This window comes from Cyrtonyx montezumae, unplaced genomic scaffold (genome assembly GCF_038088225.1).
Source record: "Cyrtonyx montezumae isolate F1298 unplaced genomic scaffold, pur_monq_1.0 scaffold_21, whole genome shotgun sequence".
NCBI lineage: Eukaryota > Metazoa > Chordata > Aves > Galliformes > Odontophoridae > Cyrtonyx > Cyrtonyx montezumae.
This window is the reverse complement of record NW_027071948.1, coordinates 405,734-420,653: the sequence shown is the minus strand read 5'-3', so window position 1 is coordinate 420,653 and position 14,920 is coordinate 405,734. Positions and strand designations below refer to the sequence as shown.

At 45.9% G+C, this 14,920-nt stretch overlaps 1 protein-coding gene across 10 annotated transcripts in view; it reads left to right on the top strand.

Moving 5' to 3' along the window:
- CAMTA1 (calmodulin binding transcription activator 1) overlaps positions 1-14,920 on the top strand; it is a 190,784-nt gene that overhangs the window by 64,101 nt on the left and 111,763 nt on the right. For all 10 annotated transcript variants that reach the window (XM_065737853.1, XM_065737854.1, XM_065737855.1 and 7 more), the window contains one exon: positions 650-785. In XM_065737853.1, the coding sequence (XP_065593925.1) occupies positions 666-785 (120 nt within the window). In that variant the 5' untranslated portion in view covers positions 650-665. The remainder of the gene's footprint in view (positions 1-649; positions 786-14,920) is intronic.

Sequence of the window (14,920 nt, the reverse complement as noted above, 5' to 3'; positions counted from 1 at the left end):
TTCAGTGCAGCACAGCACGGGGGGGGGAACTGATGGACTACGGCGGCATTTCTTCATTGATGCTCTGTGGTGTCAGTGCGTTTCTCACGAGGAAAATGTTTTCCTACATCTCCGAGGTCACACTGCTCAAAAAAGAGAGTTACCCCACGTCTGCCATCGGCCGAAGTGCGAGCGGTCGATGTGATGGATCAGCTGATGCTTTTCTCTGCAGCTCCTTGTTGGTGCTTCTTGGAGCCAACGTCCGTGTCCTGGTGCTGTGTGAGGGGCACAGGTTTTGCCTGGCTCTGGGGCAGTGAAAACAGACATTTCCCACCACAATAATGCCCTTTTATCCCTTCAATTTCTGTCTTTCTAATTTTGCTTGTATTTGAACCCAAAGATAATAGCCCTTGTGAAGACATCGTTGTACTTCTTCCCTTTTTATTCTTGGCACACAAACTTTGTTCCGTGCAGGGATCCAAAGTAAAACTTCATAGGTTGTAAAACATACTTAATCCAATTAAAAGCAACAAAAGGTGGGGAAAAAATGGTGCCAGATATGGAATATTGCTTTTCTGCAGGGATCTCATTGCTCTGCAGTATGCTGCTTCCGATGTTCTCTTTGAGTGTCTTTTGCTTTATCTCATTCTTCGTTGTTTCTGGTTTGCAGACCACAGAATGGTTCTATGATCCTGTATAATAGGAAGAAGGTGAAGTACAGGAAGGATGGATACTGCTGGAAGAAAAGGAAAGATGGGAAAACCACCAGGGAGGATCACATGAAGCTGAAAGTCCAAGGAGTGGAGGTAGGAGAGCTTTGCACGTATTCTCTCTTTTTTTCACGTGGAAGCTTTGAATGTATGGGATTGGTTCTCACCAAACAGGTACTTTTCACAGCAATTGCCATAGTTTTACGTATGCTTATTAAGTATTGCTCTCAGAAGGTGCAGAAATAGATTTTTCTATTGAATTTAGACCAGAATCAGACTATGCTTGAAAGAACAGTTTGAAGGAGACTGTTGCTCTGCTGAAATTCCTTAGCAACTCCAGAAAAATGAGACGGCTCGTTTCACCTGACGTGGTATTTCTGGAACGAGCCTGTTTGTTCTGAAATATGTCATCGTTTGACATAACCATTCTCTTACAATCTGCGTGTGTGAGGAATGAGCTATTGGATCTCATCAATCACTTCTGATGCGCAGATGTGGATAAAAAAAATATGGGTTTGTACTTTTTTTTTTACCTTATTAAATGGGAACTGTGTATTCTGGTAGCTGAGGTTCTGATGCTGAGTTAGTTCTTAAGACAGCACGGCTGTGTTCCCGACCTTGGGCCAAAAGGATGGTCACGTGTTCCCAGGCAGGACATAGCTGTGTTATCAAGAAATACTCTGATTTCAGTGAATGAATAGCAAAGCTGTAAGGGTGTATGTTTGTATAATCTGTATTGATTTCTGTAGTTAATGGGCTGTGAGCACCGCTGTGGATCTGAGGCTGCACCCACTCACGTGGGCATAGTGCAGAGCAAACTGTGGTGTTCAGAGGAGCTGGTGCTGCTCGTGGCTGGGGGTCCTGCCCGTGCTCTCCAGGTGGATGGCAGCGTTGGCCCCTGGTCCCACTCATGGGGTCTGTGCTGAGCTTTGGTGCTGGTGCTGCGTTACGCATGCGGTGCTCTGAGCAGTTGAGTGCGTGGGATACGTTTCTGCTCCCGCTCCCTTCGGGCAATTTGTCATTCTTACATTCTGTCTGTTTTAATGAGGTTTTTGGTTTTAAAATAGTATTAAATGGATTGCATTATATTACACCAGGGAGACATAACTTTGTTCCATAATTTTTACATCCAATAACAATGCTTTATTATGACAAGCCAAAAAAAAAAAGTCAGCATAATAGAAATTGTAGTTTGTTTTTGTTTAGTGTTTGCAGAATGGGATTCAATTAACTTCCATGAACTTTTAACGATGCAGAATACCAAAACCTGTGCTGCAAACTTTAGCTATAGGACAGCGGCCACTGACAGCAACACATAACACAAATATGGTGTTACTTAATGATCCGTGATGTGCAAGGGATGGGGAATGCAGAATTTGAAGGTTTCTTTTGGTGACTGGTTGCTTTCACCACTTAAGAAAATAAGGGTCAAAGTAATTTCCTTCTGATTTGAATGTGCCTGGGTTCAGCCACTCACTCTTCTGTCTTTCTCCACTTTAAGAGCCCCTTAGTACTTGCTCTTTAACCTCCAGGAAGATACTTGTGCCCTCTAATCCAAAACATCTTTCCATCGTCTTATTGTGACACCTAATGGGTAGAACCTGGGTCTCTTTGCTTTGATAAATGTGGGACTCACTCTGTGCTATGGTGCAGAGGTCTCCTGGCAGATAATGTGATGTCCAAGCACAAATTTGGTTCCTGCATCAATGCTGTGAACACTTAATGGGGTTTTCATTGGCCCCCAAACTGTGGAGCACAATTTCTACATAAATCTATGTGTTAGGTAACAAGAGGTACCAGAATCCACATTGATCATCGAAGCGTGTAAAAGAAATTAACATTTTCTCCCTTGGGGTATCAGAACATGCAAGGGAAGCGATGATTCAGATAGCAGTGACTGATGTTAGGAAAGACAGGAGAAAATAAACTCACGTGAACAACCAGAGGGAGATTCAGGTTGCAGTCAGAAAGTTACAGATACTTTGGAGTAAAGAGAGTTGGATCCATTGCAGAACTCACTCCTGTACTTTGAGTCTGTCCCCCTTCGCTTGTCTTTCAGTTTTGTTGACTTAATTCCAGCTGAAAAAGACAGAAGTGACTGCTAATAATAACAGTCTGGGTCCGTGCACCATTCTCATGTTTTCCAGTGGCTGCAGGACAGCTTTCCCTCCGGGACACGCTCAGGCTCACTCCACCTTGCTGCACCACGGGTGGTTTTCTCTCCATCCTGCTCTCTTGTCCCATTGCTTAATGCTTGCTCATTTTGCTGACAGCGTTGCATCCAGTAATTGCTACAGATCTGAGTTCTGTACCACGTAGAAAAAGTCAATTTTCTTGACCTCAAAATGCTACTTGGAAAGAATTATGTATTTTAACCTTTTTAATTACTTGATCAGTACACCCTGCGCTGCTGCTTCATGGATGGAGTACATTATTATGTTTCTGATACCATCCTAACTGGAAGTGATGTTCTTTACTTGGACGCAGGCAACAGATTTAAAATAATAAAAAAAGACCCTTTTAAAAGTTGGAATGATATTGTTGTTAACCACATTAGAGTTTAACAGGGCATGAAATAACTGTCTGCCTTGTGGCACTGCCAGATCATGTTCGCTGTTCTTGCAGCCAGAAGATAAATAGGTATCATGGCCACAGTGATGGAAAAATACAAAGACAGCCAAGAACACAGATCGTATCCAAATGAAGTTTTGAGAATGGCAGTTAGTAGGGGGAAAGGAAAAACGTGTTGGCCCGTGCGAGGGCTGACCAGCCAGTTCTGTTTGTATGAATAGACTTTATCATTAATTGCTTTCTGAGGCTGATAAAGACAATGGCTTCTCTGTCTGTCCCAGTTCTGGGTAAGGAAAAAAATGAAATAAGTTTACCATGGGTACCTGAGGATCTCTGTGATCAGCAGCACTGCATGGAAGGGTTTGATGAACATGGACATGGAGTAAGGAAGATCTGGGGAGGGGAATAAACTAATTAATCAAGCAGACGTTAAATGATAACTGCCTGCAATGCTTAATACTGCCTCACTTAGCATTGCTATGAGTAAGGGGTTCTGATATTACTTGGTTAATCTGGTGCACAATCCTCTTAGAAAATGCTTGATAAACCAGAAAGAAGTTAATTTGGCCTTTCCCTTAATATACATCTTTGTGCAATTCTTTGTGGAATCTATTAAAAATCTCCAGTCCGTGATCCTTTTTAGAATTCTAATTAATTAGGATCCCTGGTGATATGTTCCTAATCAATTCACATAATTAAAAATTTTAACTAATAAATAAGGAGTGAGTTGAAATAGCTGTCAAGTAATTGCAGGCTGGTACTGCTGCGATGTGCACGTGGCTGGCTCAGCTGTAGTGTGTTGGTGCTCTCTGCTCCTCGTGCCTTTCCAGGTGTCTGCAAACTGCACATTCACACGAGCTCATTGCAAACTGCTTCTACAATTAAAAGGCAGTTGTGTTCTTACAGTAAATATCCCTGTGCTTTGGAAGGCTGGCACAGATGCTCTTGCTCTTTATGCTGTATTGAAGACAGGTTTGTTCTTTCCAAATCCCATTGCCTGAAGAGAAGCTGGAGAAAATGGCTCTGTTAAACTTCAGGCAGAGCAGTGACCTGCTGAGTGTGAGCAGCAGTACCTGCAGTGCAGCTGTGCCAAACTGCTGCTGTGAACCTGGTGCCCCACCAGAATCCAGCAGTGGTGGCAGCAGCAGTGGCACCGAGTGCTCATCCTCTGTTTCCATGCTTGTGTGGAGGAGGGAGCAGTGCTGTGAGCTGGACACCCTTCTGCAGCCCTGGTTTGGTGGCAGGGCGGGTTCATCTGCTTTGATATAGTCTGACACCACCGATTTCAGATGGCAGCGATCAGAGAACAAGATGAATGTGTTGAGCCCGTAGATTTGAGATATCTTAATGTACAGATGTGGTTATCTCGGTACAACGTGACAATCTTGGTGAATTCCTTAAGAAAAGGTAAAACTTGATCTAAGTCTTATTAAGAGAGGAACTCCCTTGCGGGGATGGAGATGCAGAACACCAATTCTGTATGCAGGACTTGTACTTAATTATTATCATAGCAGTCCCTTAACACTGTTGCAGATTAGTCCACGAGGACATGAATGGAGATTTCAGATTATTCAATTACTGCAGAACCCCTGGAACATCTCTGGCAGAACTGCACCAGTTCCTCGAGTGCAGTGCCCATCCGGCGGGGTGGGGTGACCAGCTCTCACAGCCACTGAGCTGGGAGTGTACATCACGCTCACTGCTCCTCCCATGGGGCTTTTCCACATTATGCAAAAAACCCATTGTGGAGTATTAAACCAAAAATGTTTTTACCTTTCAGTTCCCCATCAGTGAAATGTACGTGTGAGTTATTACTGGAGGGTGAAAGCAACAAGCAACTTCTGAGATCGCACGCTCAGCAGCACTAATCCTGTAAACTATTCCTAGGGCAGCCTGATCCAATTCGCTTTAATTTACATGGGCTTTACTCCCCCTCAGAGGTGAGCTGTGTAGTTTGCAAACTAATTAGGATTACATTGTTCAGTCAGGCTGCTTAATGCATTCCAGAAAAATACTGCGGAATGGCTTTGGAGAAGAAATTAGAGTTTAATGTGAAAGGCTTTCTGAAAATATTACACACATATGTGCATACATTAACACAAAAAAGCACAGCCCTGAAATGAAAGGAGAAAAATTGCTTGGGAGTAGTGACAGTTCCTATACAAATCTATTCTTTATCATCACTATTAAAGATTTTTTTTCCTTAGGTCGCTTGAAATATTTAACTTCTGCCGTATGATTTCTAACCAGGACCTCCCTTCATCTCCTGCAATTCATGGGAGGGCACAGAGTGTAAGAGCGTTTCCCTGGTCACGGTTTGGGTCCCACATCTGTTTTCACCCATGAACGTGGCTCCCAGCTCCTGCTGCTCACGGAGCTGCTGGAGGGCACCTTCTGCCCACGGCACCCCCTCAAGGGGACGTGCATTGTCCTTAGGTCTGGGGTGTGTCACCACGAAATGTGTTCTGAAGAGGTCACACATATCAATTGTTTGTGTATTGGGGTCCCAGCGCGTGCACTTGCAGTGGCATGAGTTCACAGCAACTGTTGGTGTGTTGTGGTGTCATGACAGCTTTGACCCCATAACCACCCAACCTTCAGCTGTCGTAGCACATTCTGTGGTTTCCAGCTGAGCCCTGGGCTGCCAGGAGCAGGGGGAGGGCCGTGGGGGCGCGAGGCCTTCAGCACGAGCAGTGGTGGCTGCCACTCGTCTGCAGTAACGGTGCAGGAGATGGCTTTGTGAGGACCACCCCTTTATTCCTGTTTAATTAGCGGGAATAAAGCCGGACCACGTGCAGCAGCATTGCAGTTCCAGTTCCGTTCACTGAAGTCTGAGCATTCTTCATTTCGTGTTTGAAGGCAGTTTGTACGTCAGTTGTTCCAAGGGAATCCCCGTGGATGAATGACATCGGCGCTGGGACAGAGTGCAATTGGGTGATAGATGCTGCATCGCAGTACTGAGAATCGTAAGGAGGAGGGTGGGCCGAGGACTTCTCCTCTCAGTGATCCTTCTTAAATAAAACATGAGAGCAGTGCAGCGATGGGGCCGAGCAGCAGCCCCTCCTGCCCTCATACCTGAGGTTGGTGTCACCCGAAAGACTGCAGCACAAATGCGCGCTGACATTTATATTGACTTTTTCCATTTAGAGAAATTTGAAATTAAATATATTTTCTGCCAGCTCTGTGGAAAAATCCATTTATGAAAGCAAAATCCAATGGGAGATGTAAAGATTGGTGGGCAGAAATGAAATATTTCGAGAATAAAATATATGGAGATTGGATTGTTGGATCTATGCTCTGTAACGTGTTGGGGGCTGGAGAGGAGAGCCGAGGTTTATTGCTCTGAACTTTATCCCAGTGGCTGCAGTTTAGATGGGGAACTTTAGAGCCAAGTAAGCGTGAGTAGTCGGGGGTCAGGGGCAATATTCTGCGTTCACTTTGCCAGACCACCTTTGGCTTCTGCACGTGTCCGTATACGTGCGTGGGAAGGACTCGGGCTGGGTTGGTGTGGTTTGGGCTCCTGGTGCTGCAGTGACCTTGCAATAGCCACCGTGTTTCTGTGCCACTGAAGAGAAACCGCTGCAGAGGGGAATGCTGCACTTCCACAGGAGGTGCAGAGGTTGAAGAGGTTCCCTTTTTTCTGCGGGGATCCGTGCTCTTGCAGAGAGGATCCAGATGACGAAGCAGTGTGTGTCTTGTAATCTCGTAATTGCGCTGTTGGCCGTGACGGAGAGAAGAACTTCCCCTGCGAAGGAGGAACTGCATTGCTCTGCTGCACTTCGGGCTCTGTGATGTGTTTATAGTTAGTTATTTATTTGGTGGTGTGTTAGGAAATCAAATCACATTTGCTGTATTGCTGCTAATTTTGTATGCATCAAAGATGCACTAAACATTTTAATTTCCTGAGTTCGTGTTCAGAAGACAAAAGCGTACTGTGGGAGGGGAAGCAGCAAGACGTGAGTCACGGCCAGAGGTCAGGAGGTCCTAAATGAAATCTGGTATTGTCTTCGCACGGTAGAAAATAACCCAAGGGCACAGGAGCTGCAAATGGAGGGTGGGAATGCATAAAGCCAGTGCGGTCCAAATCGATTGATTCACTGGTAGGTGGTGTGGGGTACAGCTGTGTGGGACTGGTGTGACCCAGCAGTTCGGTTAAAAAGATGGAAAGAAAAGCAGGAACTGTCTGGAGCGCAGGAAAGTTGGGCTGTCGGCGGTGGTGCTTTGTCTCTCCCATCTCTGTGCTGCCAGTGGGGTTTCTGTGCTGTGCTGAGGCTGAGACGTAGCATCTTTTGTTAAAATTTCCTTTAGCTGTGCACGTTTACTGTGTTTTGGTCCATAGCTGTAAATATGGGAGTGGGGAAGGAGCTGCTGGGCGGACCTGGTGGGTGCAGCTCCTCCGCGGGGCTTTGAGCTATTGGCACTGTTACCCGTATCCAAAAAGCAATTTTTGTTATGTAACAGAGGATACTTAACACAGTTAATAGGAGGGAAGCGGACAGAACGGGGTTCAGTTTGGCACTTGTCTCTCTGTGTACGCTCCTTGATGGCTGCCGCTTTGTGGGGTGGGATTTACTTGCCTTTTTTCAGACAAGAGATGTGAATTAGCCAGTGTTTGCACACCTCTCTGAAATACAGAGCATTAGCTGCAAACTTATACCCTACTGTAAGAAACAGAACTGGAACGAGGGAAATGGAGCTCTGTTGGCCTGTTCCCATTTCTAAAGCCTCGTCAGAATGACACTTAGAGTTCAGGTCGTTCCTCGGGGCACACTTTTACCTCTTCCATATGTTCTCATGTGCACTCACAGTCCTCCAGTACACCAGTTCTCCATGGCAAAGCTGCGTGCACGAGGGCTGTGGGACTGAACCCCCCCAGGGTGGGGGTGGCAGCTGGCAGTGCTGGCTGCCTCGTGCGCTCCGTCCGATGGTTGTGGACGGCGGCGATGGTGGTGGTGGTGATGATGGACGGTGTTGTGGACTTGAGTGGCCAACTGTTTGCAGAATAAGAAGCGCCTCGACCAGCTCTTGGAGAATAACCTTGTTGCAAGAGCGTTTAAAGAAAGAAAAAGAGAACAAGCAGACAGTCATCTAAGCTAAGGAAGCCCCGGGAAGCGTTATCCCCTCGCAGCGTAGCTGTGATCGCTGGCGGCGTGGTGGAGCTCACAGGGCTGAGGTCGGAGTGCAGCGTTTGGGGCCGCAGCGAGCCAGGGATCTGTTCTGCAGCAGGGAAGCACGAGTGGCCCTGTCAGCAGTTAAGGTAATGTAGGAAATGTGTATTACTGTATTTGAGGGAAAAAAATATTGTTCTGCTCCCTGCTTGTCTCAGAAACGCCACGGACATCAGGTTGCGTTTAGCAGCCGCCTCATTTGGGCGGAATATCTTTCTGTTATAATTGTATGATAATGTATTCGTTGGTTTTGGTGTTTCCATATTTCTACTGCCATCGCGTGGCTGCCGAGGATGAGCAGCACTCTGAGGGCAGCAGAGCCCCGGGGCTGCTGGCAGGGATGCTGCAGCGTGTGCTGCTTCAGACAGCTCTGCAAAGGGCCTGGGGTTCTGCGGGCGTCTTCGGGCAGCCCGGTCCTGGGAGAGGCATTGCTGCCCCCGGGAGAGCTGCGGGGTCATGCGGGCTGCCGGGCTGCCTTTGGGATCTGCCAGTGATGTATGGGGCCACGAGTCCCCTCTGGGGCTGCTGGTGTTTCCCACCCATTGAATCTTAATGAGCACTGGAAGGAATAGCACGCCCACCTTGGGCAATCTGGTGAGACTTCAGTTTTTCACTCTTTTCTGCATTGAGGTAAGAAGATAGTGTTCGTGTGAGGCAGACCTGTGTGCTGTTCCACTTCAGAGGCTTCAACTCTCGGCTGTTTTGTGTGGGACCGACTGCTATCTTCCTAAGTGCTTCTGCTGAGCACTTGAGGGTGGGGGACAGTGGTGGTCTGTGAGAGCAGACCCTCCCTCGCCAGTGGCCGAGGACAGCGCTGCCCCTCCGTGTCGCTGGTTCTTGCCCCACACTGCAGCAGATACGGTGCGTTTCCCATAAAAAGGGCCCATCCTTGTAAGGACTGCAATATTTTAGAGTACTATAAATGTTCTGAAGATTATGTCTTCTGTCTGACCTAAGTATATTTTATAATACCGCGTGGGTGTTTCTGTTTACGGTTACACTTTGCCTGCAGTTTTGATATGCCTATTGCCATAAACAGATTCTGAAGAAATGAGAAAGAATATATGTATACATCAGCACGGGAAGGTCGTTACACAGTGCTGTGGTTTGGGTGCACTGGCTGGCGTTCCTACTGCTTTGACTCAGAGTTCAGTGTGCATGATGTAAGCAAATGCTTCGCCCTCTGTGTGCCCTTTTGACAGCCAGGCCCATTGTCATCCTCGGGGACAGTTTTCCCAGCAGTGTGTAATGTTTCTCATCATGGCCAGAGACATTTATTTTAGTTCATTTCTACGAAGTAGAAACAAGCTCCTTAGCTTGAAAACACATCCTCCTCTCCTGCACTGCATCAGTTCCCTTCGTACACATCCTCTTCGCAGAAGGCTTTGCCCGATGCTCATTAGACCTAATTTTAACAACAGTTCTGCTTTGTTCAGCTTTTTGTAGGCTCTAAGACAAAGAGGCACAGACCCCTTCAGAAAACAAATCTGTGGCATCAGGTGTAACTGAACTTTCTCCAGAATGCATGGGGCACCTCAGGAGTGCTGGAGGAACACGGGACCACTGTTCTGTGCTCGGGGCCCTTTCAGGTTTCAGTGCCTTTCCAATGGCTCCATGTTAGAGTAATGAAGAACACAGTCATAATTACAAAACATGGTCCATTTTTATGTTTAATCGTGAACTTTCTTGTGAACATTTACTGAAGTTTGTGTCCCTGGCTCCAAGCTCTGTGGAGCAAAGCCACGATTGTTCCATTCCCATCCTTGGGGTGCAGAGTGGGCAGGGAACAGTCCCAAACACAGAGGCCTCTCTGTGTCTGTTTTTTCACACTTTGGAATTAACATTTTTTGTACAGTAGTGGCATACAAAATATGGAAAAGTTTTGATGCAAATCTGATATCTAACGTTTTATTAATAGCTGGAGGGCATTGGAATTTAATACTTATGTGAGTTCTCATGTCAATTCAAAGCATTTAAAAATCCAGCAGTGGTTGAGATTGTTCTATATATAGCAACTTTATTTGAATAGTCTACGTAGCTTTCAAAGTAAATATTAATTCCCTTATGCTATAAACTGTTATTTATCATGACAGAAAGCCATAAAGTTATTTTACTAGAATGTAGCCAGTAAATTGCACATCCTAGATGAGATACAGCACACATTGAATTTCAGCAGCAATTACCCAACATACTTTAGACAAGTCAGTATTAAACACACTTGAATATGAGTTGCAGCCTGAGCTTATGCAGAAAATCCTCCTTAACCATTCTCCAGCCAAACCGAGATGTCAGTGGGAGATGGCCCTCAGGTTGCAGCAAACACAGCCCAGAATCAGAGACCAGAGAGCACAGAGCCACGAAGCAGTAACTCATGGGTAGCATTCCTTGCATTTTGACTTATTTAATTACCTAAGTTACTCGTTATAAGTGCCTTATAATTGCCCGACTCTGAAGTACTGCAGGAAGTCGAGGTTTTCTTTGTGCTTTTTTTCTTACTTTTTAAGACGTAGAACATTTAGACTTGTACAAAGCATTTGTTTAAAAAGATTGAGTTTTACTAATTTTTGTTCTAAATGAAGTTAGTTGTCCCATTCAGGAGCATGGACATCTGGTGTAAGTGGCCAGAGAAGCATTTCTCAGGTATAAGCAATGGTGCAGAAGCAGAGGAGCTGATTGCTGTACCTCCATGCGGCCATTCTGGATTTGCTTTAGAAATTAACATGCAAAGCTGAAGGCAAAAGTAGACATAAGCATTTCATGTATTTGCATGAAAAGTGGGAAGAAGAGAGACTTAGCTTTGACTATAAGATAACTGGTTGCTTTCAATACCAGAAAGATTCAAACCATGAGATCATTGCTGAGGTCAGATAGCAAAGAAACTTGTCAGCATGCAACCAACTAATATCTGAATTGGAAAAACACCTCTGAAATTGCTCAAACTCTTCATTAGACAAAGGAAATCTCAAGGGGCTTCTAATGTTAGGTGGTGAAAATCAAAAAGTCTAGTGATCAGTGTCCATTGCGGGAGGAGAAACCCAAGCAAAGGATTGTTAGCTGTAATGCTTCTTGATATCTTATAATCAGAAGGGTACGTTAATTAAAATATAGATCACAAGGTCAATAAGAACTTCTGTGATCATCTGACCCGTGTAACACAGATCAGAAAATTCCACCTATTGATTTCTGATTTAAGCCTTTACTTTCTTGCTGAGCTACTCTTTATCTTATAGGATGTTGGCCACAATTTAAAAATATGAAAAGATGGAGAATCCGCTGCATTCCTGGGATTAATGCTTGGGGCAGCGGATGGCTTCTGCTGGTCAGACACTTCATTTCTCACTACTCCAGATCTGTGGAAGCACAGCTTCAGCTGCCAGGCACACTGCTCAGGTCGTACTGCTTACCCACCACCGCCCTCGTGTCTGTGGGATTCCTGACTTCCAGAAGTTTTTCCAACTGATCTGTAAGGTGTGTCTTCCCCGTGTGTGCTCCTGGGGAGGCATGCTGTTGGAAAGGGTACTTTTCTTCTTCTTCAAAAAAAAAAAGCAACGTTCTGTTCTTGTTTGAAAAACAAATCTTGCTTTGGTTTAGGTTGCCACGGACAGCTTTCATAGGACAAAACACCAGCAAATTCTGAATATAGGTACATCAGGGGCTGCTCTTCTTGGCTGATAGTGCTGTGCAGGCAGAGTCTCTGGTGATGAAGTGATGCACACGGGGAAAAGGTTCTGTAAACTTGGTCTGTGTGGTGTGAAGGAATAACACAACTGGTGGCAAGAGTACCAAGCTGTATGGAGAGAGTGTATCAAACAGATAAAACCTAATTACAGTATGTTATAAAAATATCATGATGGAAAATAGCAGGGTAGAACAGAGTGCACTTCTGCCAGGATCAGTGAAGCTGAAGAAGCAGCATGCTACAGGTCAGGCTGGTGAGTTAGCACGGGAATGAGTTTGGGAAATCAATGCATGTCCATTGCAAGTGCAGGTTGGAGTGCTCCAAGTGCTGCAGAGGAGTTTGTGACAGATGAGTCACCCCACTTCTGAGCGGGGAGAAGCAGCTCCTCGAGAAGGACATCCTTCATAACGCTGCTAACGAGGCAGGAGGGAAGGGCAGTCAAACCGGCAAGCCAATTCCCGGCCCAGATGATAGGAAGTTGCTTGACATACTATCCTTCAATACAAGTTTGGTTTAGTACAAATATGCCCAGATGCCTTGGAAATTAGAACAATACAAGAGGGAAAATTTGAATGTCAAAAGGCCGCTGACAGATTGTCTTTGTCAGGAGGATGTGTTTGAGTCTGGCAAGTCTGGGACTTCAGCAGAGGAGCAGGAGTCAAGGCCATGCCCTGTTCAGTCCCTTTGGCAAGCAACATGAAACCCGAGAGAGTTGGTCAAAAACAAGAGCCTGAATTTTAATGTGTATCTATAAAATGTTTCTGGCAGTGTTGCATAACAGATGGGTCAATTCTTGTACTTTCTGCTGCACCACATTAGTTCTTTTATGTATTATTTCTGATCTGATAGAACATAAGTAACAAGCCCTGCACACATGCTCAGGTTAATATTATCTCTTCCTATGGAGATCATAATTTTAGATAAGGGGCATGCGAAGGTTGGAGAAGTAGAGGCTCTAAATATAGAAGAAATATTAATGCATGAGCTCTGAGCTGTTATTGGTTAGCATGTTTCTTGGAGGCATCGCAGCAGAGGGAATAGTGTAACAGCACACAAAATGCTGAGGCTGCTCTCTCCCCAAACGGTTCTGGCTTTCCTCTTTTTTAAGCTATTTTTGTCATTCTTTCTAGAAAAATACTCATGTTTTCTTATTCATTACAGTTGTTAGTGCTGAAGGCCTTCCTGTATACTGTGATAGCCCTCTTGTTGTTTCAGCCACTTCCCTTTGACCATTTAAACCAGTTCAGAATTGTCCTTGCCTGCCGGTCCAATTCTGCCTCTTTCATTCATTTCAGGGATTTCATATTGGCACTGTGGCTTTTTCTGTATTTGTTTCAAGGCCTCGTTCTTCTCCTTTCACGTTTCAGGGTTTTGCCCCATTCACAGTCTTGTCCTGATTTCTTGCTTCATTCTGTAATCCCCTTCTCTCCTTCCAGTTTAATTCCCCGGTCCATCATTTCCCTCTATTTTCAGCCCTATCTGTCTAAGATTATACCAAGCATCTTTTCTTCCTTTGTCCTTGTATGCCTTCTCTGTACAACACTGCATATTTTTTGGGGCACACAATGTACTTTCTTTTTTGGAGGATACTGTGTACGTTTACAGGCTGTATAAATGATTAACCATGCTGACGACAAAATGTAGGGCATGATGTGTTTTTGGAGAGGAGCTACATTGCCATTGAGAATACACTGCACCAAGTGATGCAAATGCCTTTCACCAACTAAAAGAAAGGCCTCGGACCTTCACAAAGTCCTATTTTCTATAGAGAGAGGCTCACGGTAACAAACAAGACCTTGAAGTGCTTCATCCTTGCAGGCACGGGGCTTTATTGTGTGCAAGCAGAACTAGCTCAGCTCTGGATTTCAGGTTTTGCTCCCCAAGGACCAGCTGAGTGGGGTGGGAGCACTCCTTCCTCTGCTTTGTGCGGAAGGAGAGCACTGATTTATTTACCAGCACTGGGAGCTCCTCTGGAGCTGAACTAGAAGCAAATACACATCCGAGTTGCTAGTCGTAAAGCGCTGGAAGAGGTTGGTGTTGGAAGCTGTCTGTGTAACAGCCTGAGCGTGAGGGCTCCATTTCCAAGGCGTCCAGCAAGGTGTGGCAGCTCCCACCCGGGATGTCCTGTGCCGTCGATGGGTGCGGGACGTGGGACGGGAGCAGCGTGCCGAGTGCTCCTGGGAGAGCTGCACCCAGGCCTGCTGTGGCAGGAGCAGGTCTAACTGAAGAGCTGCTTTTGTGTACAGTGAAAGAGTTTCAGTAACGCTTTGCTCTTTCATAACGATGGCCCAAAATGCGCAGCGTCCATGTGGGAGCCATGCCTGGCTGTGGGGCTGAGCTCAGGGCCATTGCTGCACGGCGAGGCCAGGGGGGTTGGACAGCTCATTTCTGCAGGGCTGGGCTGAAAAGTCATGTCTGGAAGATCTGGGGAATAAAAGTAAGGCGCAGAGTTGATTTCTTACGCCTTCCCTCTGTAATTAATCAGCTGTTACAGTCTGCCATTTAGGCTGAATGGGAAGCAACACGTTTCTGTCACTTCAGTGGCTTTGGTTGAGGTGTTTTCCCACAGGTCAGGCTGGCAAATATAACCAGGTTTCGTTTCCTCTTTATTGCTTCCCTCCCCTGGTTAGCAAATCAAGGAAATGGGCAGCACTGACAGGAACAGCACGTGCCATGGGCAGGAAGGTGTGAGCAGTGTGACAGTCCAGGAAACGTGGAAATGTTTGGAAGCTCCAGGAGCCCAAAGGTGTGGAAAAGCACAGCCCTGCAAGGTCAGCACGGACGCTGGGACGTCCTCCTGGCAGTGCTCACCA